This window comes from Mirounga angustirostris, unplaced genomic scaffold (genome assembly GCF_029215605.1).
Source record: "Mirounga angustirostris isolate CCGP_5_RB_7025 unplaced genomic scaffold, mMirAng1.0.hap1 SCAF_13, whole genome shotgun sequence".
NCBI classification, from domain to species: Eukaryota; Metazoa; Chordata; class Mammalia; order Carnivora; family Phocidae; genus Mirounga; species Mirounga angustirostris.
This window is the reverse complement of record NW_026991721.1, coordinates 9630823-9654587: the sequence shown is the minus strand read 5'-3', so window position 1 is coordinate 9654587 and position 23765 is coordinate 9630823. Positions and strand designations below refer to the sequence as shown.

Here is a 23765-nt window from a genome sequence, read left to right as displayed (position 1 = left end):
TGTCCGGTTGGTCGCCGCGCCCCCCCCCCGCTCCCCCCACCCCCATGGCGCCTCGCACAAAGAAGCAGAGCAGAGGTGCCCCAGTTCTTTCCTGAGAGCGTCTGATTACAGGGTTCAGAGCCCTGCACGAGTCCGGGGCCGGCTCGTTTCTCCAGGGAGGCTGCGGGACGGCGCTAACGTGGAGAGCGCGGGCAGGGCGGAGATAATGGACTCCCGAGCCCAGCGGGCCGGGAAGGGCGTCACCCAGCCCCGGCCGGGCCAGGCCGGGAGGGCGCCCGCGTCAGGTGCAGAGCCCGGGAGCGCGGGCCGAGCGCGGACGCGCCCAGCAACCGCCCCCTCTCGCCGCCCCCGCCCGCCCGGCTCCTCTGGGATCTCCTCCGGCGCCCGGGGCTGGAGCGCAAGGGGCGGGGGCGGTCGGACACGTAGCGGCCGGCGCGCGGGCGGGGGAGCCGGGGACCACCGCTCCAGCCCGCTGGCCTTCGAAAGATCCTCCTGGGCCAATGGCAGGCGGGGCGACGCGCCCGGATTGGTGCAGGCGCTCTGCTGATCACTGTGGAAACCAGGGCGGCGGGGAACGCGGGAGGATGCGGAGCCGCGGGCGGGGGGAGCCGGAGGGGCGGGCGCAAGAGGCGTCCGGGTCCTGAACGACCCCGGAGTTTCTCCTGGAGGCAGAAGTCCACTGCGGGCTGGCGGGCGGAGGGCGGGGCGGAGCAAAGACACCGCTTGGGGGCACTGGGTAGCCGGGGATAGTCAGAGGGAAGGCAGGGGTGACTCCCGAGCGCGGGCAAGGAGGCTGGGGGAAGGGCGCGGCGGGAGGAGGAGTAGGAGAAGACAAAAGCCGAAAGGGAGGAGGGCCCGGGCCGCACACTCGAGCTGCGGGCGTGGAGGCCACAGTGCACGGGGCATCCCGGTCAGCAGGCAGCATGGGGAAAGGGGGGAACCAGGGCGAGGAGGCCACCGAGCGCGAGGCGCCCATGGCCACCTTCAGCTGGGAGGAGATTCAGAAGCACAACCTGCTCACGGACAAGTGGCTCGTCGTCGACCGCAAGGTCTACAACATCACCAAATGGTCCAGCCGGCACCCAGGGGGCCAGCGGGTCATCGGGCACTACGCGGGGGAGGATGCTACGGTAAGGGTGTGGGGGCTCTCCTGCCGCCTTTCTCTTCTGCAGGCGGGAGTCAGGAGCCAGGGATCCCGGGGCTCCAAACCAGACCTTCAGCGCTGAATGCAGCGTCCAGGAGGCAAGGAAAGTGTGCCTACTGCGCTCGTTCTCCGCCCCAAATCCTCATCCTTTAGGACAGCGGGGCCACCTGGCTATGGGGGTCGGATTTTGGAACCCGGGAGGCAGCGGCGCGGTGGAGATCCAAGCGGTGGGGAACCGGGTCTACCGAGCGCGCTAAGGACACACGCCTCCCCCGTCCTTCCGCCGGGTTCACAAGGAGCCAGGTACTCCCCAAAGGGGGCCCTCGGGCCCTAGGAGTTTGGCATCCCCAGCTCGGAAGATGGCCGCTTCTGGGCGCCGAGGATCGGAGCGGGAGAGGAGCCAGGTGTGGGATTCAGCGCACGTCCCTCACTCTCCAGCCAGAGTAGGGGGTGAGGAAGGAAAAGGCCTGTCCCCGCCGGGCTTGCTCCTGCTCTGAGAAGGTCCGCAATGGCTGCCACGGAGAGACCGCCCCGGGAGCTCCTGTTCTCAGGCTTGCAAGGACTACCAGGACCCACCCCCTAAAGGGTCGGTTCTTGGGCACCGGGGTCGGGAATTGGAAGGAGAGTTGGCCGAGCCCAGGTCGAGAGGGGCTGGGAGCAGTGTGGATTTAGCAGCCCTACGCTGGTTTGGCAACAGGTCCAGCTGGGCCAGGGTTACTCTCAGACTTCTCAACTACTGAATGGTCCTCTGTCTCTAAATCCTGCCAGGAATGCCCTTCCCTCATCTGCACTCCCAAAGGTATTGGGAGCCCAAGCTATTGGGCCCAGAGCCAGAGCGGCCCATCTTACCCACACCAGAGGTGTGGCTGTCCCTTTGGCACCTCCTGATCCCCGAGTCTGCAATCCTTGCATTTCTTTAGAATGCTGCTGGAGCCCAGAGGAACTCCAGTGGCAGAGAGGGAACCCAAGAGAGTCAAGGAGGGAAGAAAGGGGCCTCTCGGCGGCAGCGAGTCAGAGGCTACTTGGGAAGGGTGAATAGGGGAGAGGCCACAGGAGAGATAGCTAGATCGGGAGAGATAGCTAGATTGTGGCACCTGGACGCCTAGCATGCTGACCAGTTGGGGGCTTTTGCTGTCCTAGCTGTCTGGGCCCCTGTCAGTCCGTGGAACTTTTGATCTCCCTACCTTTTCCAAGTCTCCTTGGGATAGGCCTACCCAGGCAGTTATAATCTAGGCTGTGAATGGCTTATGGCTTTGGGGAGCAGGGTCCGGGCATACATGTGAGCTCAAGAAGATGGTCAACAAGAGATGGTGCCTACAGCTTTTGGGCCCGTCCGGTTTTACCTGCTTGTCAACACTGCTTCAGCCCTGGGGGCCGTGCCGCTAATCATAACTTAGTGGGCATAAGGTTTTCAGACCATCTGTGTTATGTCACGTGGCCCTTCCCGCCCCTGTGTGCAGGAGCTGGGTAAGGGCGATTCTCAAATAAAAGACCTGCCTCCTGGTCGAGGTCGTCCCACCATTAACTATATTCTCTTATGTGGAAAAATATATACTGTGCGGCGAAGCGCTTCGTAAGCTGTGAGTAAGCACTAGAAATCTTGCTTCTTGTCACTGGTCAGGCAAGTGAGAGAAGATGAGGATTATGTAAAGTAAGCAACAAGGAATTAGGTTAAAAAAATGTTGAAATCTACTCCAGTTTTATGTGTTGTGTTAACGCATTGCGAAATCCTTATCCTCGAAGCATACCGCCTTCTAAGATGAGGCTTTTAGGGCCTGGCATGTTCTAAGTGGGGATTTAGAGATTTAGTGGTGTAACGTGGAGTGGGCAACTGGGTTCTCCTCTCTTCGTTGCCTGCGACCAGGGTGGGGAAAGGGCAGCACGGGGTGTATAGGAAGAGGATTCTGGGAGGTAGGAATAGGCTAGGAATCAAGAGACCCTTGGTCTTGGGCTGTTGAGCGGTGGCTTTGCCCCTCAGAGCACAGACTTCTTCCTTAGAGCTTGCGACAGACAGAGTATTAGGGCCATGCAAGTTGGGGAGGGACGGGTCAGCAGATAACATTTCGGATCCCCTGGAGCACTCAGCGCACTGTTTTGAGCCGATCGTGGTGCAGTAACATCCTCCGAAGAGGCCGAAAGTCCAAGAAGCCATTCTTGGGACAATTCAGGGCCTCTATAAGGGATTTTCCTGTTTCTGAAGAAAGGGCCTCAGAAGTCAAGATCACCTCTTCCCCAAAGGGTGACCTAGCCAAGGGCAGTTGTCATTTGGTGCTTCTGCAGAAGGAAGAATTTGGCCTTGCCTGTAAGAATACAGGTGCTTAATTTTTGCAACTCACAGAGCACATTCATGCATGTTAGTGCAGCTGGCCCTCGGATCAGACCTGTAGGTATCTCTCATTGCTCTTAGGTTTGAAAACCTTGCTCAAGTTTGAAAATCTTGCTCCAGTGGTAGCACTCAGCCCCTAAGCTCAAGATCTGTCATTACGGAGTCCTCTAGGCCCACCTCTCTCCGTCTCTCCCTTCCTATTCCACCTCCCCTGCCCTCTGGCACTCCTTTGCTCTCCACCTTGCTGTGGGAAAAGGAACCCCCCGAGTCCCAAGGATGTCTGCTCTTCAAGGCAGAGGCCCACCACCCACCACTGCAGAACTTTCCCCACTTGGGGCTTTTAATCTTCAGCTGCAATTCATCACACATTTATTCGGTGTCTCCTCGGCTCTGAGCTGGGCCCCGGGCATTAAGATGAACAATTCAGACAATGACCACATCTGGTGGGTTTGTTTCTCTCCCTTCCTCTCAAGCTGGGACTTGACGCTGGACCCTCTCCTTCTAGGCACCAGCTCCCCACCTCCTGCCTTGTCTCCAGCTTTTCCTGCCCCATCTGCATCAGTCGCCTCTTAGAACCCAGGGAAGGCAAGAAGTGGTCAGGGTTCTTTCCATTGGTGAACCTGCTCCTATGTTGTTCTTATGAAAAGGCAACGGATTGAAAATGGCACGATCTCTGACCTCCTTTAGACAGGGCAGGAGGGTGGTGGTATTCGGAGTCAGAGGACCTAGGCTTGCATCCCTGCTTTAGGAATTCCTAAGCGAGGCATTTCCTGTGAACTTTGCTTTCACACGTCTGTGAAATGGGAGGTTGTTGCCTTCCAATGGGCTGGGCATAACTTCACTCTTTCACCCTCAGGACGCCCTACAGGTGTGAGGGATCCTTACTGGGTGTCCCTTAGCCTCCTGTGCATGTATGTGCATGTCCCCAGCACCCAGAGTAGGCAGTTAAGTAGACCACCAACAGAGTGTGAAGAAATGTTGAGTGTCCCCATTTTCACCAGAGGCAAAGGTGTGTTGACAGCGCATGAAATCGCTCCTCTGTTTTTGCCCAGAAGGCAGCTGTACCTCCTGAGCTGAATCTGGGCAGGGCAGGCTGGCCCCCGCCGACCGCAGCCTCAGGCAAGCACCCAGCGAAGCATCCTCCCATTGCTTACCCTTTGTGAGAATCCTCTCAGGCCCCGTGGGTTTCCTCTGCTGTCACTTGCGCCTACCTTCTGTGTAGATGTGCCCTTCCCACCCCGGGGCCTTGCGTGTGCCAGACATCAGCTGAGATGCTCTCACTGAGGGTGCTCTGGTCACAGAGCTCGGGCAACAGCCTCTTCCTTTCCCTGGGATGCGCCACGGTCCAGGGGCTCCACCGTGGGAAGGGCGTCAGTGACTCTGTCTCTAGCTGAGAACCCAGGGTACTTCCTCAGCTTCTCCCTCTTTAACCCCTTGTCCTGCGGAGTCCCGGTCCCCAGGGCTGCTACCTGCGACATGGAATGCCCTGAGTTTGCTCCTCCCGTGTTTCCTGGGTCCAGGCTCAGTGCCCAGGTGTATGAGGCTGGCCTGGAGACTAGCTCTGCTCTGCAGAGAAGGTGGGCACAGCCGGAAACAAATCATGGCCCCCAACCCTCGGTGTGGTAGGAGCCACCAGCTCTACCCTGAGTGGAGTTGGGCCAGGGAAGGTGTCTTCATGCAGAAGTTGGCTGGCGTTGGCGCTGGGGGGTGGCGGAAGCAGAAGTGCGCGGCATACGGTGTCTTCCATTTTGGAATCTCTGGCCCTTCCTCCCGCAGCCTGCCCTCCCCACCCTGCAGCCCACACACCTGCCCGCCTGAGGACAGGTCCGGTCTGCTCTCAAGCTGTTGCTGCTCTTTTCTCTTCACCTTTGTCTCAGGCCCTCCTGGAAAGCCGTTGGCTTCTCTTCCTGACAAGTGAGAACAGATTCTGGTTCCAATTCTTGTTCCCAAAGTCAACGTTTGGATTGGCCCCTTCTTGCCTTGCCTGGTGACGTCCCTAGCACCAGCCAGACCCTTCTATAACCCAACAGTTACTGGGAACCTTCTGTAGGAGTGTGAGGTCCCTCCGTGACACTTTGAAGGGGAAGACACAAAAAGTGCTCAACTCTCAGCGGGGAGGAAGCGTGTTTTGATTGAGGCGTGTGTATGAGCTTTGGAAAACTCTAGAAGTAGGCACGCCTGCAATGTGACTGCAGGCTCCAGCTTCGCCTCCCTCAGTCTCTTTTCTTGTCTCTAAAATAGGACCTGCTTGGGCGCCTGGGTGGCTCAGTTGGTTAAGCGACTGCCTTCGGCTCAGGTCATGATCCTGGAGTCCCGGGATCGAGTCCCGCATCGGGCTCCCTGCTCGGCAGGGAGTCTGCTTCTCCCTCTGACCCTCCTCCCTCTCATGTGCTCTCTCCCATTCTCTCTGTCTCAAATAAATAAATAAAATCTTTTAAAATAAATAAATAAATAAAATAAAATAAAATAAAATAAAATAGGACCTGCCTTAGAGTTTGGTAAAGGTTAGCGCTTACATGCACCTAAGTGTAGCTCAGTGGCTAGCCTACATGTCTCAGCATGTGGCGACTCTGCAACCACCAGACTGGGGCGGGAGAGGGTGAAGAGTTCTGGTGTCTTAGAAGCATGAGCCAGTTGCACAGAACAGCGCGAGAAGGGTCTGAACATGACTGCAGAGTGGGAAAGTTTCCTGGGGTTCGAGGTGGCAGAGCTGTGGGATCCTGGGCCCTCACACTCACTTGTGAGCCCCTCTTAAGCGTGGTCATAAGCCTTGGGGTTGCAGTGAACAAGACGGCTGTGGCCCTTCCCTTGTGGAGCTCACCATAGTCTCGCGGGGGGGAGAATGACATATATGGAAGTAATACAGCTTGTGAATTTGTAACTGTTATGAAGAAGGCAAAACAGGGCAATGTCCAAGAGAGAGTGTGGGGCTGAGGGCTGGTTGGGAAAAGCAGGCCACGGGGCACCACGGGAGCAGGGGTCCCAGGCAGGAGGAAGTGCCGTGCGAAGGCCCTGGCATTAGCATGAGTTTGGTGGGTTCACAGGTGGTCTTCATCTGGTCTGCTCAGAAAGCCGTCAGATCCACCAGGGACGGCCAGACAATCTAACGGCACTTGGCTTCCTCGACGGGCAGGAGGGATGTGGTGCATCGGTCCCTGAGTCAGGTGAACCTGGGTTTGATCCTGGCTCTGTGCTTGGAGCAGAGGATGTCCCCTTCTTGTGCTCCGGTGTCTTCATCTATACAACAGGGTGCTCAGCCTTCGGGGAGGGAGCGTAAACAAGGCTCCTGGCTCCCTCCCTGTCACTTGGGGGGGGTGAGAGGCCACCCGAGAGCCCTCTGGAAATGGCCAAGGAATGGCCTGGGTCAGGACAGGAGTCTGTCTGTCTGTCTGTCTGCTCCACCAAGTTCCCCAGCCCAGGTGGGGGCTTGAGGGCATGACCTGGACCTGGGGGGTGGGGTGGGGGAGGGCAGCGGGTGCTGGCTGAGAAATGAGCCACCTCGTCCCTCAGTTCTTCACCACCTGCTCCTAAGAATGGGGACATGGTCTAACATCATCACAAAACCTTCTTTGCGATTAAGTAAATGAATAGTAAGTCCTTCCTATGACCAGATATGTGGTCCATATTCAAATTTTCTCATTCAACCCCAAAAATGTCCTGTGGAACGGCTGGGTCTTTATTTATTTTCCCCCTCCAAATAGGAGCCTTTCAAATCAAGCATTGCCTTTTTTTTTTTTTAAGATTTTTTTATTTATTTTTATTTGAGAGAGAGAGAATGAGAGACAGAGAGCACGAGAGGGAAGAGGGCAGAGGGAGAAGCAGACCCCCCGCTGAGCAAGGACCCGGATGTGGGACTCGATCCCGGGACTCCAGGATCATGGCCTGAGCCGAAGGCAGTTGCTTAACCAACTGAGCCACCCAGGTGCCCCAAGCATTGCCTTTTTTATAATCTTTTTTGTTTTATCTTTTTCAGTTTTTTAAAAGCTAAACACCCCCTCCCAACACACACACACACACACACTTCCCACCCCCAACTACGTTGATGTTTCTCATGGTTTCTCGTGGTGTCATTTGACTTAGTCCTCTGCCCTGCAATGTGTGAAAGTTCGGCTTACTGCTGGGAAAATGTTTGCCACTGAGTCATCATATCGTAGCCCATGATGCCTAATGGAAATGCCATGTTGGTTATGAGACGATTTATGTAATAATTTACATAACGCATATAGAAAAGAATCTGGAGAGGGCGCCTGGGTGGCTCAGTTGGTTAAGCGACTGCCTTCGGCTCAGGTCATGATCTTGGAGTCCCGGGATCAAGTCCCTGGATCGAGTCCCTGGATCGAGTCCCGCATCGGGCTCCCTGCTCGGCAGGGAGTCTGCTTCTCCCTCTGACCCTCCCCCCTCTCATGTGCTCTCTGTCTCATTCTCTCTGTCTCAAATAAATAAATAAAACCTTTTAAAAAAAGAAAAAGAAAAGAAAAGAATCTGGAGAGAAACAAGCTAAAATATTAGCAACGGTGGTCGCTCTCTGGGTGGTATTTATTTTCCTCTTCATTCTTCTGTACATTCTCTAAATTTGCCCAAATCGAGCACATTATAACTTTGTAATTGGAATTACAATAATAATTTTTTTAAGATTATTTATTTATTTATTTGACAGAGAGAGAGTACAAACATGGGGAGCAGCAGGCAGAGGGAAAAGGAGAAGCAGACGCCCCACAGAGCAGGGAGCCCGATGTGGGGCTCAATCCCAGAACCCCGAGATCATGACCTGAGCCAAAGGCCGATGCCCAACCAACTGAGCCACCCAGGCCCCCCTACAATAATAATATTATTATATAATATTTTAAATAAATATTTTTTAAAGATTTTATTTATTCGAGAGAGAGAGCAAGCATGAGCAGGGGGGAGGGGCAGAGGGAGAAGCAGACTCCCTGCCCAGCAGGGAGCCCCGACATGGGGTTCGATCTCAGGACCCTGGGATCATGACCTGAACTGAAGGCAGATGCTTAACCGACTGAGCCACTCAGGCGCCCCTATTTTTAAAATTTTAAAAGCAGTAATATAGCAGTGTCAGAGAAAGTTTGAGAAGTAATAAAATAAAGCAAGGCATAATGCCGCTATTTTAACACATTACTGTTTAGGGCTTTATCTTTTTCGTAATTATTTTCATGCTTTTTCTAATTATGAAAAAAGCTTTTTTCAGACATGTTTTTTACCTAGTTTTGTATTTGGTTTTGGCTTGACATGATCTCCCAAGCACATTTTCTGTGCTGTAGTGGGCTCCAGCCCTGTGCTTTTCGCTGTAAACCATGTGCATGGGGTGGCAGGTCGTGTGGTTTCCTGGGTGCCCTGCCCTGCCCAGTCCGTGCATCTCCCTGCAGGGGTACATTTTTCTGACTCGCCCGGAGGCATCCTGAATGTCTGCACACACCCTTGGTGAGCTGAGGGTGGAGATCCAGGGGTAGCGCCGGTTTGGCCGGGCACCGGGATCCGCCGAGATGAGGCAGGAGAGAGCATTTGGCGCCAGGTCCCGGGAGGCCTCAATCGGTGTCCCAAGTGGGGACATGGAGAGCGGCTGCTGGTGAGCCCTGCCCTCCCTGGGTTGAGGTCTCCCACTTACCACCTGCTTCCCTGCTCCCTAGGATGCCTTCCTCGCCTTCCACCGTGACCTTGATTTCGTGCGCAAGTTCATGAAGCCTCTGCTGATTGGAGAGCTGGCTCCAGAGGAGCCCAGCCAGGACCGTGGCAAGAACGTGAGTGTGCCCAGACCAAGGAAGGAGGGGAGGGTTTGCAGGGAGAAGGGGTGCCCGCCTAAAGACAGAGTGCCAGGTGTGGGCCAAGGGACCTTAATGCCAGTCCAGGGGAGCCACCGCCCAATGCCTGGGGTTAGGCAGGACTCTTGAGATTCTGCAGTGAGCCTCTTCCTCTTGCTGCCGGCCTAGGCTGGCCCCTTACCTTGGAGTGATTCTTTCCCAGCCTCTTCATGTCCGTGGTGTCAATAGAGTTAGGCTGGGCCCAGGGTCTTCTCTTCTGGTCCAGTTCTCCCACCGTTTTCTCTTTCTCCTTCCCTGGGAAATCCAGCCCATTCCATGTGCCCCTCCCCCTGGCTCTCCCCATCTCTGCCCCTCCCTTTCTCCCCAGGGCTGAAGGGGGAAATTGTCTTCATCCCTCCCTAGAGCTGACCTGGGTTTCCATCCTGTTTCCTTCACCCATGGCTCCATCCTCCGCCCTCCCCAGCCCCCCTGTAGGCAGGCAGCTTCTCTCCTCTCTTCGGTGTCCTGTGGGCTTCCTCCTTCCTGACCCTGCCTTCTTTGGCCCCTACCTGGTTTCCCCACTTTTCCTACTTAAACGGGTGTTCACCACTCTTCAAGATCCTTTGCCACTTATCACCCGGGCTCCCAAACCTGGCTTCCTCCACCCACATGGCACCCTGTCTACCCTTTCAAAGCGCCCTCTTCCCCCCACCTGCCTGACCCCTGCCTCCCAGCTGCTTTCTTTCTCCCAGCCGTGCTCATGTCTCCAGAGCTGCCCCCGACTCCACCTTGGCCTCCCCAGCCCCGCATCCCCCAAGGCCCACCCAGTGGTCCCGCCTCCCTGAGCTCTCTAGGGGCAGGGATGTCGTCTGGCAGTCTTATGTCCCCCACCACAACCCCCTCGACAGAGTGCCCAGAGCAAGTGGGGGCAGGGGTGGGTAGTGGAAAAGTGCGAGCTGTGTGTGTGTGTGTGGTATACAGAGCACAAATTTTACCATTTTAGCCAGTTTTAGATGCATAGTTCAGTGGCTTGGGAGCACATTCACATTGTTATGCAACCTTTACCACCATCCACTTCCAGAACTTATTCATCACCCCAAATTATAACTGTCCCCATTAAACATTAACTCCCCATTAAACATCCCCCCTCCCTGCAGCCCCAGTAAACACTACTCCACTTCCTGTCTGTGATTTGCCTGCTCTGGGTAGCTCGGGTACATGGGATCATACAGTATTTGTCCTGTGGTGTCTGGCTTAATTTCACAGAGCACGGGGTCTGCAAGGTTCATCCCTGCGGTAACGGGAGTCGGACTCTCCTTCCTCTTCGAGGCTGAATAGTATTCCATTGTGCGGATAGACCACATTCTCTTTAGCCATGCATCCATTGATGGCCAGTTGGGTTGTTTCTGCCTCGTGCCTTGGGAGTAATGCCACTGTGAACGAAAAAACACCGGCTTTTGAGTCGAATCCTTTCTCTGCCACCTACCTGGCTGGGGCCAAATTTGCAGTCCTCAGGGCTATGGAGGCCCAGGCAGGTGTGGCGGGCATGATGCGCGGGGGCCGGGCTCCCTCGGGTCACGGGCCTGTGGAGTGGCCCCTCTTGCCACCGCTTCTGGCAAGAAGACGTTGGTCCCCTCCGGTGCAGCTAGGTGGCCGACACTTGCCCTGTGCCCTTGCTCAACAGCCCCAGATCACCGAGGACTTCCGGGCCCTGAGGAAGGCCGCCGAGGACATGAACCTGTTCAAGAGTAACCACCTGTTCTTCCTCCTTCTCCTGGCCCACATCATCGTCATGGAGAGCATTGCTTGGTTCATCATCTTTTACTTTGGCAATGGCTGGATTCCAACCATCATCACGGCCTTTGTCCTTGCTACCTCTCAGGTGAGGTGGGGCGCCCTCACCAGACGCCTAAAGCCCCCACCCTAACCCCCCCACCCCCTTAGCTCACAGAGGCCGGGGACGCTTGGAAGCTGGCTCTGTGAAAGCATCTCTTTCCCCAGGCCCAAGCTGGATGGCTGCAACACGATTATGGCCACCTGTCTGTCTTCAAGAAGTCCGCGTGGAACCACGTTGTCCACAAGTTCATCATTGGCCATTTAAAGGTAAATACTGGCAGCCCTGGGCATCTGCCCATCAATTAGCGGCTGGCTCGGCCCTGGCTTACTTTGCCTGGGGCCAAGTCTCCTCTCGGGTCAGTGTCTGTGGCCGCAGGGTAACACCGCGGGTGCGCCGGGGAGCCAGGCCTCCCTGCTGGGTTTCTCGAATCCTCCCCTCCTCTGACCTTCCCAGGCCTGTCTCCGTATCAAATCAACCAGCAAAAGCAGCGTGCTGGTTATGAGGACAGGCACGCGCTGCCTTTGTACATTGACTCAGTTCATGATATTGATAATATTGCTTACTAGTTATCTAAAAACTTTTCTAATATGTCCCTCTTAGTCTGAAAGAGAGATATTGTCACGGAAGTGACAATAAGGGACATGAAAGAGCACAGTGATCAGCTGAGCCAGAGGACCAGAGTTGTATTTAAGGCTCGTGGGGAAATAGTTCCTGTCTCTCCCTCCTGCCGCTGAGGAGGTTGCCCCGCAAAGCGTTACAGCGAGGCAAGTTCGTCAGAAGACAGGCTGGACTTGCCAGCGACCTTGGACTCGTCCGATTGGCTTATCTCCTTGGTTTTGGAAATAAGTCCTTGCTGGCTCGTTCTGAAACAGATCATCCCCCACTCAGCCCTTTCCCAGAAGCACCCAGCTGCTTCCTAAGAAAGGCTGGGTCCTACAGAATCCCACCCCGCCTCACTCTGGCTTGGGAAGAGCTACCTGTCTGGGTTAAGAATATCCCCCCGCGACCCAGACCGCGGAGAGCCCATGGCTTTCGGGCCCCGGATCTGGTTGGGGGTGAACCAGCGCTGAACTAGGAACCAGTTCCCTCGCAGCTTGCCTGGCCCTGACCCTGAGGCGGCCTGAGAACCTGGTTTCTGTCCAGAAATTCAGGGCTGAAGGGAGCGGGTGTGCATAGTAGAGCGCTTTGTTTCATTTCATACTCTTGTCTGCTGGATAAAACCCTCCTCAGTATTGGAAAGTAACATCTCACTCCCAACCCACGTTATCCCCACCCGCTTAACAAAGATGGGCTGTGTCCTGTATCCAGATTCTGGGTGGGAGCCGGGAGGACCTTTCCTGCCTCCCGTCCCTCAGTTTTTGCAGGGCCTTGGAGCGCAGCTCTCGTGTCAGACGGAGGACGAGGCCAAGACAGAGGACTGGCCTCCATGGAGAACGTGGGTTAATGACATCAGAACTCTGGGATAGGGGGAAGATGGGGTACTTGGGCCCGGAGGTTAGAGGTCAGAGACGGGGGCTGCACTCATGGCTGGCCAGTTCTCTGCTTTGCTGTGTCCTTCTTGCCATGTGTAGGCCGGGGGGGCGCAGTTATGCAGCTCACCCCAGGGTGCCCCAGAGCCTGGGGCCTCACAGCTTGGCTGAAACCCAGTCTGGCACCCCATAGTCACATGGCTGCAGACGAGTCTTGTAGATCCATCTGCTCTCTTGGTTTCCCTTTGCTGAGAAAAAAGGGGGCTGGCTGCAGGGAGGTCCCCAGGTGCCCTGCCACCTCGAGCATCCTATAGCACAAGTTGGTGTGGAGCAGAGAACGGGGTGCCAGGCGCCTCGAGGGGCTGGGACCTGCTTCCTACCAGCAGCCTGAGCAGCTGCGGGATTCCAGAGTGGGCTCTCCCCATCCCGACTTGCGGGCTATTCCGGCGGACAGGTCTTTCAGAGGATGGTCTTGTACAAAGAGTTCTGAGTCATCACACCTCTGTTAAAAACCCTTTAAGTGGGGCGCCTGGGTGGCTCAGTTGGTTAAGCGACTGCCTTCGGCTCAGGTCATGATCCTGGAGTCCCGGGATCGAGTCCCGCATCGGGCTCCCTGCTCCTTGGGAGCCTGCTTCTCCCTCTGACCCTCCTCCCTCTCATGCTCTCTGTCTCTCATTCTCTCTCAAATAAATAAATAAAATCTTTAAAAAAAAAAAAAAAAAAAAAAAACCCTTTAAGTGTTCGGCATTGCACTTAGGATAAAATGCACACGGCAAGGCCAGCACCCTCCAGACTCCGCATCTGGAGACGGAGACCAGGAGACCGCCAACTTTTCCACTACATCATCTCAGGCCACCAGGGCCAGGACTAGGGCGAGGCAAGTGAGGTACTTGCCTCGGGCACAAAATTTAAGGGGACACTAAAGGGCTCAGTAATCAAGATGAAGAACATTTTAACATAGGTTTTAAAAAACAACATTAAGGCCAAGGAAAATCTACAGTGAACAAAATAGCAACATTTTAAATAAAGATCAGGACTGTGCTGGGCCATATTGGAACCTGAGGCAAAAGGAAAAAATCTGTGACCCTATATACGTGTTTGTATGTATTCTTTTTTTAATGGTTAGTTGGTCTTTTTCCTCAGAACATTAAAGTAGTTGAGAAATATTTAAGAGTTGGGAAGCTGGACGTATTAAAGGTCCCAACATTAAGGGAAAGTATATTATTTGTACCAAAACAGAACTTATTATTATTTTGCTTTGGTTTAAATTAGTTAAAAATTATTTAAGGGGCGCCTGGATGGCTTAGTCGGTTAAGCATCTGACTCTTGGTTTCAGCTCAGGTCATGATCTCAGGATCAGGAGATTGAGTCCCATGTTGGGCTCCGTGCTGGGTGGGGAGTCTGCTTGAGAGTCTCTCTCTCCCTTTCCCCCTGCCCCTCCCGCCCTAAAAAAAAATTTTTTTTTTTTAATTTTTGAATTAAGATTGTCACTTGGTGGAGAAAAGTCCTCCAACTTGGCAATTCTCTCATTTGAAAATGAGACAAACTAAAAAGTCGATTCGGAAACTGTTGTTGATGTCTTTGTGACCATTCAAGCCAGGAGTACACATTTTTCGATTTCCCTCAGGCTCTGATAGGGTTTAGCCCAGGACTTCTGGCTGCGATCCTGGGTTTTCGGCTCAACCAAGGGGACCTCGCCCAACCTCTTCCCTCTGTCAGGAAGGCACCCCTCACTCTCACTCTGCCTGGCCCCCTCCCCTCCCCCAGTTTTGCTTGTCTTTCCCCGCCCCATCTCAGTGTGTTGGGGTGCCCTACTCTCCCTTGCCAGGCCAAGGGCTTGCCTCTGGATCGCCGCTTCATCCGCAGGGCTGCTCCTCATCCCAGGGCAGGCAGGGCTTCTGGGTGGGAAGACTAAGTAGGGCTCTGCCTAGTGAAGAATGGAAATGGAAGAGAACTCCCTTCGCTGACTCGTCGCCGGGGTGTTCACAGCTCATCTCTCTTTCCTTCCTTCATTTATTCCACAAACATCCCTGGGTCGGTGTATTCTAAACATCTGCCCACTCTTAACATGACTTGCTCCTCAATGTCTTTGTGCTGGGGACTTTCCATGTGACCTTTCCCAGGAGTGGGGTTCCTTCCGGCTGGAAAGGTGAACGTGTCATCTGAGTCCTCAGTCCTCTGAGCCCTCACTCACTGACATTTTTTTTCCCGCTTTGATGGGTTTTGAGACCCACGTGCTTACAGGCAAAGGCCAAACTTGTGCCCGCGCAGGCCTCTCCGTGTCCAGAGACCTTGTTTGTGCCAAAAGGATCTTCCAAGTAAAATATTTGTTTTAGCAGTTAGTCCTTCTTGTGGATGGCCAGACCCTGGGCCCAAGGGTTGATTGATCCAGCAGTAGTTCACCAGTAAAGAGTGAGGAGTTGGAAGGGTCCCATTTCCTTCTATGGGCCACAGGGCAACTGTGGGGAGAGGCATGCCTCCAAACTGTGTCGAGAGCTTGAGTTGGTGAGACAGAGCTTTGTGACTTTGAAATAAATACTTAGGCAATGCTTCCTGTCTCCTAGAATTGTGGTTTTATATTTTCATGTTAGAACCTGGGAGCTCTTCCCTGTTCCTGTTAGCGATGGCTTATTAAGCCTTCCTTTGGCCTTCCGGGTGGGACCTCACTGAGTCCTCACCGCTCAGGGCAGCAACTGATCGGGCTGTTGGGCTGTCTCTTGCCAACTGCTTATAGAATATTCACAGATTTATGCAACCATCATCACAATCGACTTGGGAACATCTTCATCATCCCCAAAAGAAACCTCACACCTCTTAGCTGCCGCCTCCTAAGCCCCTCATCCCTCCCACGCGTCCCCAACCCTAACCCTGGGCAGCCACTAACCTTTCTATCTCTAGATTCTCTAGTCTGGACATTTCCTATAAATGGAATCACGTATGTGGTCCTTTGTGTCTGGCTTCGTTCACTCAGCAGGATGTTTTCAAGTTTCGTCCACGTTGTAGCAGGTGCTTCCCACCTTTCTGTGGTATGGCCACACAGTTTCCACCTGTTGGTCATTTTGAGTAATGGGAATGTTGCTGTACGATTTTGCGTGGCCATGTTTTCATTTCTCTTGGGTACACACCTAGGAGTAGAATCCTGGGCCATGTAGTAGAGACCCCCTCTTACCGTTCCTGAAACAGAAGTGTTTCTCCTTGTATAACACGGCACTCGGGGGACGTGCGGAGGCTGAGGGGTGTGGGGGCTCACACCTGGTGCTGGCAGAGGGCAAGAGGCTGCCCCACACCAGCCCAGGTGCTCGCCATGCACCCTGGCAACAGCTGGCCTCGCCGCCGTTGCTGTGGGGGATGGGGAAACATGGAGGGACGGCCTGGCTTGGCTCCATTCACAAGTCCTGGCCTCAGGGCTGGCCGGCACTCTGGACTCAGTACTGGCAGGGCTGTTTTCGGAGGCTCGGGGGCCCGAGGCCCCGGGTGTGATGGCGAAGTTGGTTCTGAGTCTCGGTGCTGCTCACCCCATTTCCCCCCCCAGGGTGCCTCCGCCAACTGGTGGAACCATCGCCACTTCCAACATCACGCCAAGCCCAACATCTTCGGCAAGGATCCCGATGTGAACATGCTGCACGTGCTCGTCCTGGGCGAATCGCAGCCCGTTGAGGTATGATGAAGGGTCAGTGTTGATGTGGGAAGTGTTTGACCTGAGCTGAAACCAGAGAAGGAGTCCTGGAGGTTGGATAGCCGTCCAAACACATCTGCCCCTGATGTTTACTTGGAAACCCTTCCTGGACGCCCTGAATTATTCAAGCTGGAATTTCGATGGAATGGCCTCATGTATGAATAATGAACCAGCTCCTTATCAGCGTTAGAGGCCTCTCTCCCTCCCATGGGTTGGGGAAGAACATTTCCAGGCTTGTTTCTTCCTGGGGGCCAGGGAACTCTGGTCCCAGTTCAGCAGGCAGGCACAGGTCCGGGGCTCGAGCGTGGTCCCCAAACACCAGCTCAAGGAAACCTGATTGGGAGAGTCGCAGTCCTCGATGCTGAGAGGGACCTCAGCGTAGTCTGGTCCAACCTGCTTCACCAGATGTGACAAAGGGAGGCTCCGGGGAAGGAGGGGATGTGTTCAGGATCCTATAATTTAGTGGCTAGTCTAGGATGAGGCCCTGGATCTGAGAGTGAGGTCATTTCCTTCTGCTCTAGCACATTGCCTTATTTTTCTGTTAGTTCAATTTTTAGTAGAAATATAGAATTTACCTGTGACAAGCAGTTAAATATTACTAGAAATACACAAAATCACAAAGTGAATCTCCTATTACCTCCATCATCCCCCTTTGCCCCAAAGATCTTACCCTTGAGGATAGCCACTGATGAAAACATGGTACATAAATCCTTCCAGATTTCTTTTTTTTTTTTAAAGATTTTATTTATTTATTTGAGAGAGAGAATGAGAGACAGAGCACGAGAGGGAAGAGGGTCAGAGGGAGAAGCAGACCCCCCGCTGAGCAGGGAGCCCGATGTGGGACTCGATCCCGGGACTCCAGGATCATGACCTGAGCCGAAGGCAGTCGCTTAACCAACTGAGCCACCCAAGGCACCCTCCTTCCAGATTTCTTGTATGTGCATATTCATATGCACATTCATTTTGTATTTATTTATTTATTTTTAAAGATTTTATTTATTTATTTGAGAGAGAGAGGGAGAATGAGCAGGGGGGAGGGGCCGAGTGAGAGGGAGAAGCAGACCCCCGGCTGAGCAGGGAGCCCAACGCGGGGCTCCATCCCAGGACCCTGAGATCACGACCTGGCCGAAGGCAGACACTTAACCGACTGAGCCACCCAGGTACCCCAGCACATACTCATTTTAAAAACCAAAATTAAAACTTAGACATTCTGTCCTGCAACTTGCCGCCTTACCAAACACAGACCTCTTTCTGGTAGTCCAAGTGATTTGGCCTTTGCCTGGGTCTGTCTGGTGCTCCATTGTATTTCTGTAGCATCATGTAACCCATGCTGTTTTGTAAGATAGGAAACTTGTTGCTACTTCTCTATTTCTTTTTAATAAAATCACCCCCAATGCCTTTAAAGAATGCCCTCATTTAAACGCCTTTTTTTTTTTTAGAAAGTAGAGCCCCTATGGGACAGCCTCTATGTTAGGGTTTAATTTACAAAAAAATCTACCTATGCTTTGCCTTTTGGAAGTACGGTGATGAGGTAAGCCCAAGTTTAGAAGATCCTGTTGCTTTTGTACAGCTCGTAAGCATCCCAGTGCCAGGCACAGAGGAGGGGCTCAGTAAGCATCTTTCAAGCGAGGCCCATTGAGGAAGGAGAAGGGTCCCGGATTCCCACCAGTGGTGTATTCCCGACAATGTTGGCATCCGAGACTTGGAACAAGGAGAGGAGAGAGCGTGTCCCTCCAATTCTAGTTTGTACCCTGTCTTTCCCATCTCAGTTCCACCCAAGAGAATATCTGAGCAGAAACACGGATTTTCTGCAACATGGTCCATAGCAGAGGAAATTAGCCAACATTCAGTACTTGGGAAGCCAGGCAGGGATTATATTCCCTTCCAAAGTACGTGCTGCTTGCCTCTTTCTTCTAGGAAGCAGTTTGCTAGCTTTGATTAGAGGTGTCCAGATAATGCAGCTGATTCACTTGGGGCCTTCTGCTGAGTGAAATCAAAGGCTTCCCTTTCTGCATGAGGCTTCCTGTTGGAGAGCTGGTGGCTGTCCTGCCAGTTGTTCTCTGCGTCCCTAACACCAGAAATCTAGTCTCACCAGCTCCGCTCTGTGCCTTGGCCAGCGAAGCCTCTTCCAACACTTCCTCTCCCTAGACACCTCTTCAGTGCCGGCTTTGGGGCCGGGTGGGAGGTTTCGGAGATCTGGTTACCCCATTGCTAGTAGCATTTGAAAGACCACCCTGTGGAAATCCTCAACTCTTAACACACGTGTAGGGGGAAAGGCCAGATATACGCTGGGCTGCTGGTCGAGCTGTGCCCCGGTGTCCACGAGAGCATGCTGCCACCCTGGGAGTGGGTCCAATGGCCTTGTCTCCTGCCAGCCCCACATACCACACACCACACCAGGGCCACCCACCTGGCCCCATGTGGCCAGGCCTTGGGGGTGTTGAGCCAGCCTCTGGCCTCCAGAGCAAGGAGGCCAGGCCTCTCTTATCTCCAGGCTCAGATAAACAAACCAGCTCCAAAGAGCTAGGCAGAAATTAAGGAGAGGGATCTCAGTGGCGAAATCCCTTTCCTCGTAAGTTCTCTGCCTTCTGGTCTTATTTATGACTTCTGGGAGGATTTTGTTTGTTTTATGTAGAAAGAGGTATTCACTTTTTTCCCCCCTCCTGCAGATTCCTTTAATTTCTTTCATGCTTAGAAAGTTCTTTTTTTTTTTTAAGATTTTATTTTTAAGTAGTCTCTACACCCAACGTGGGGCTCCAACCCCGAGATCGAGAGTCGCCTGCTCTACCAAGTGAGCCAGCCAAGCACCCCAAGAAAGTTCTCCACTCGTACTATTTTCAGTGTTTTGTGGCTTCGCGTTTGAATTATTTAACTTTGGCCACATGTGCTGTGGGTAGGCTGGTGTCCGTCCTTCTCATTTGTCTGGAGTCAGCCAGGTTCCCCAGCACCCCCATCAGGATGCATGGCCCCATCTGTGCGGGAAAGTGTCCCCCCCCGAGCCCCGCGCCCGGGCTGGGTGGTCAGCCTCACGGGGGCGTCGTCTGCGGGACTTGGGCGGCCCTCCATCTGCCCCTGGCCCTTCATCACTGGCCGGCAGCCCTCTTAGCACAAGTCACCGTCTTCACACTCTGTCTTTCCATCTTGCAGTAAGGCCTGTTTCTCCAGTTCCTCAAGCCTCTTTTTTTTCCCTCTTAGAAAAGCTTTATACTTTTCTTTATATGTCTCGTGGGTGTTTCTTTTCCAGTTCAATCCTGGATCTTTCCTACTTTGGCTATTGGGATCGGTGTTTCTCCAATGTTCCGGGAAGCTGTTGCTACTTGGTGGGTAACTTAGGTCCATCTGGCATCTGCTCAGGCCTCTCTGCGATCCTAGTTGTCTTTCAGTTGGTTCTTTTTTGAGTTTCCTGGGTAGACAGTTATATCCTTGAAAATAATGAAAGGTACTCTTTCTCATAGCTCCACACTCTTACTTCTGGAGCTTCCAGAACAGCATTAAATAGAGGTGAAGTCAGCGGCAGGCTTCGCCCCTCCCTTTATCTGTCTGCCACATCCCAGAGGGCGACAGGGAGGCCATTATCCCTGTGGTACTGAGGCGGGCTTTCGGAAGCCAGGAGTATTTGCGCCTCCTCACCGGAGATCCTGCCTTTCCACCTATCTGGGACGCTCTCCCTGCCCCACTGCCTGTCTGCAGCCAACCCTCCAGGCTTCTTTGTGAACCAGCCAAGGGACCAGTCCTCCCTTGGAACAACCAGGGCCCTCCTGTCAGGGCCCGTGGACCGGGGCCTTGCCATTCTACGCATGCCCGGCCTGGCTATGTAGCTCATTTCTCTCTGGGAGTTTGCAGGTTCCCAGAGGCGGGGACTGGGCTTTGCGACAGCTCCCTTCCCCCAACCCTGAAGGGACAAGGAAGGCCCTTGTCATTCCTCAGACATTTTGTTCCAAAGCTGAAAAGTCCCCCACACATGCCCCTGGCATGCACTCAGCCTGCAATCCAAGCCTGGTCCAGGGTTTGTGGAGAGGGTGAGCACAGGAGGGCCAGCCCAGCCTGGGCAAAGGGGCAGGGACCTCCGGGAAACCAGGCCACCAGGGTTGGCAGGGCCCCCCCTCCCTCCGCCCTGATTTGCATCCCCTGTGAGCCACAGCTTGGGAATGCGTCAAAGGGAGCCCTTGGTCTGCTACCATTTTCATCTCTCGACCACAACAAGCCGCCTTGCCCGAGTGAAAGCACCCTCTGTCTTCCCCGAGCCTCACCTATGACAGCCACCCGAGCTTTCTCCCTGTGTGTGATGAGGACTCTCCCGGAGGGGAGGACGTGTGGGGAGGAGGGCAGACTCTCACCGAGTCCGCGCACCCAGCACCGTGCCAGGCCCGGCATGCAGGATGTCACTTCACCTTTGCTTAACCATGAGGCAGGGGCTCTCATCACGCCCATTTCAGGATGGAAGGGCTAAGGCCGAGAGACGTGAAGTAACTTGCTTGAGGTTCTAACGGGAAAAGGCAGTGCCACCACCCAAACCCAGGCTGTCTTGCTCCCAGCTGGGGCTTCTGGGTCCCGCAGGAACCTACCCAGGGCCACTACCTGCTGGACCCCAGGGAACTGGCTTGTTGGGTCCCTCCAGCTTTCTGATGAATTGAGATGCCAGGAGCCCCCCCCCCCAGCTCGGTACGTTCTAAAGCCCTCTTCCAGCCCTCGCTGCGCCCATGACTTACGGGGCTAGACGCTGGCCGAGAGCCAAGCCAGCAAGGTAGCCATGCATCGTCAGAGCGAGCGTGTGCTCTCTGGTTTTCCAAGGAAAGTGGGTGCTGTGGGCCAGCCATAGCCCGACAGGTGGCCTTGCAGTTAGTTGCCCCGCCTGAGGTCACCGAGCTGGGAACAGACGTGCAGTGACCGTTCGCTGTGTCACCACACACAGCTGTGCGTGTTGCTGGGACCGCAGCTCCCCGTTCTGTTCCCGAAGGACTGGGACGCCCACCTCATCGGCCGGTCCCTCAGCAGCCCCGGGAAGTGCCCATCGGACCCCCACTGGATGAGGCGGGGACCCACAGCTCATGGCGGGGCAGAGGAGGGTGTGTGTGGAGCAATTTGCTCAAATGCTGAATTGTGTCTGAATCCTGAGGGCCTGCCTCCCTGAGCCTGGGAGCCCCCAGGGCCTGACAGAGAGGCCGGGGACCCGGCAGCTCCTGCAGGACAGTCTGTGGCATTGAAGGGGCCCACGTGGGGGCCAGGAGTGCCCACGGGCCAGGGGCAGCTGGGGGAGCGTCAGCGCGTGGGACCTGTCGCTCCCCAGAGGTCACCATAAATCAATGGGAAAGCATGCTTACTAAGGAAACGCAACTTCAAATGAATCCCCTGGTGCCCTTCCCCCCACCCCAGCAGCTTAGCCGCCCCTGGGTCCTTCTATGGGAACTCTCTGGTCCGCCCACCTGTCTGGGCTGCCCTTAGTGTTCACTTCCCAGGAGTCTAATTAGCCTGAGAGGGTCCATGGGGCCTGGGGCCACCTCCTGGGATGACCCATGGGCAGAGCTGTGGCAGGGAGGGCTCCTGTTCAGGGCCGAGAAGCCTGCACACAGAGGCTGGGCCTGTGGGTCTGTTTCCTGGCTCCTGGGAGGAGGTTAGAGCGGGATCCCGGGGCCATATGCTCCCTGGAACCCCGACAGGCCACTGAGTGGGTGCCCCCCACTCCCTCCTCTGAGAAATCTTCCAAGGCTACTTTGAAGCTTCCTTGGCTAGGACCTCTCCAAGGCCAGCCTCAGCCCCGGCCTTAGTGACCGTCCTTGTGCCCATGGCCACACTTTCCGGGGATGAGTGAGACCCCTGCCAAGGCACAAGAGGCCGCACGGGACAAAGGGGTCCGTTCTGGTGGTGCTTCGGCCAGATGGGCCATGACCACAGCCATGGTGCCAAGACGCCGGTCCTGGGGGCAAGCTGGGCTTCTTTCCCATCCAGGGCTCCAACTTACAGGCGTCGTGGGCCCGCCCTGCGATTTTGATGGTCGTTACCCTCTCCGCTCCCACCCGCAGACAGCGGCGTTGGCTTAGCCAACATCCGGGGTCTCTCCATCCGTAACGTGTCTCCATCTCCTGAGTACAATAAATAGGAATGAGCACCTGCAAAGGGCTGGACCCGGGGAAGGGCGAGTGAGGGGCAGTGTCCCAGGGGCCAGCCCCCCAGCGTTTATGCCTGTGTTCTCATCGGCTCCTCTTAACCACCAGTGATTTGGGTGCCAAATGGGGTGGGGGCACGGGGGCTAAAAGATCTGTACCGGTGATCCTGGCAGATCTTGGCACCGAAAGCAAGAGCGGGGGTCACTCTCTGAGCAACATCTTATGGTCTCCGTCTCCAAGGAGCAAGGTGGGCTGGTCTGCAGAAAGCTGGACCCTAGCACTGAAGGGCTCCAGGGACCCGTGGGGCAGTGACTTCCCTGCAGGCTCGTGCTCAGCATGGCCTGAGCGACTTGGTGCAGTGAGGATGCCCAGGCCCCAGCACGGCCTTCCTCGCTGTGACTGTCTGGGCATCAGGGTACCCTGGGTGGGTCCCCGGCCTGCCGGCACCCTCAACTAAAAACTATCTCCCTGGGAGAAGTGATTAGCTTTGGAAAGTTGCAGGGGGCTCTGGGAAGGTAGATGCTCCCAGCCCGGTGACTGTTAACAATTCCCCAGGCCCTAATCTGTGTTCTCCCGGCTCCTGCGGGCTCTGGGGAGCTCCCCAGCGTGCCCCGGGAGCTTTTCTCACTCTCAAAGGGGTGGAGACTGGCCAAGGAGCTCCCTCGGTGGGACCCCGTATGAGTTGTTCAGTTGTGCATTCACTCCACAAACATTTATTTGGTGCCTGCCATGTGGGCTCTGAGTCAGCTTTCTTGGGTTCAGATCCCAGCTGGGCCCATTTCTCATGTGGCCTTGAGCAGTGATTTGACCCTGAGCCTCAGCTTCAGAAGCCCCAGCCTCGTGGGCTGGCGGAGGAGGGCGTGAGCTGAGGCCTGGATGGGACAAAGCTGGGGCCGAGGAAATGGTGGCCAGTGTCGGCCGGAGCAGCTAGGAGCCAGAGGGCCGGAGGGGCCCAGCCTTGAGGGCCCAGGCTGTGGACTGACAGGACAGGAACGGTGACTGCCGAGCGGGCGGGGGGGGCCTGGGCGGGTGCTCACCCTCTCTTCTCTCTCCTCAGTACGGCAAGAAGAAGCTCAAATACCTGCCTTACAACTACCAGCACAAGTACTTCCTCCTGAGTGAGTGTTGGGGGCTGCCCTCCAACCACACCCCAGAATGGCCATCTGTCCTCCCCCCGCAACCACCTGCCACCTCTTTAGACCCAGGAATCGCCCCTGAGCCTGTTTGAGCAGGAAGGGCCATCCATCCCGAGTAAACTGCTCCTGGCACATGGTGCAGACAGGACCCAGAGGCCCAGGGTCCCACACTCGGGGGCCCCTGGGTAGGGAAAGGGGGCGGCAGGGGGGAGGGGGACGTGTGCTCCCAGCCCCTCCTCAGGCACAGGTCGCTGCCTCTGCCTGGGAGCTGCGGAGCTGGGCCCCCAGTTCAGTGCTCGCCGGGCTCCCCCTGACTGACC

At 55.2% G+C, this 23765-nt stretch overlaps 1 protein-coding gene across 2 annotated transcripts in view; it reads left to right on the top strand.

Annotated features, from left to right (window-relative positions):
• Positions 1–433: 433 nt before the first annotated feature.
• FADS2 (fatty acid desaturase 2) overlaps positions 434–23765 on the top strand; it is a 31356-nt gene continuing 8024 nt past the window's right edge. The window contains exons 1-6 of one of the 2 annotated variants that reach the window (XM_064576330.1): positions 434–1130; positions 9113–9223; positions 10908–11105; positions 11225–11326; positions 16062–16187; positions 23367–23427. In XM_064576330.1, the coding sequence (XP_064432400.1) occupies positions 924–1130; positions 9113–9223; positions 10908–11105; positions 11225–11326; positions 16062–16187; positions 23367–23427 (805 nt within the window). In that variant the 5' untranslated portion in view covers positions 434–923. The remainder of the gene's footprint in view (positions 1131–9112; positions 9224–10907; positions 11106–11224; positions 11327–16061; positions 16188–23366; positions 23428–23765) is intronic. The other variant, XM_064576331.1, reaches the window with a different exon arrangement.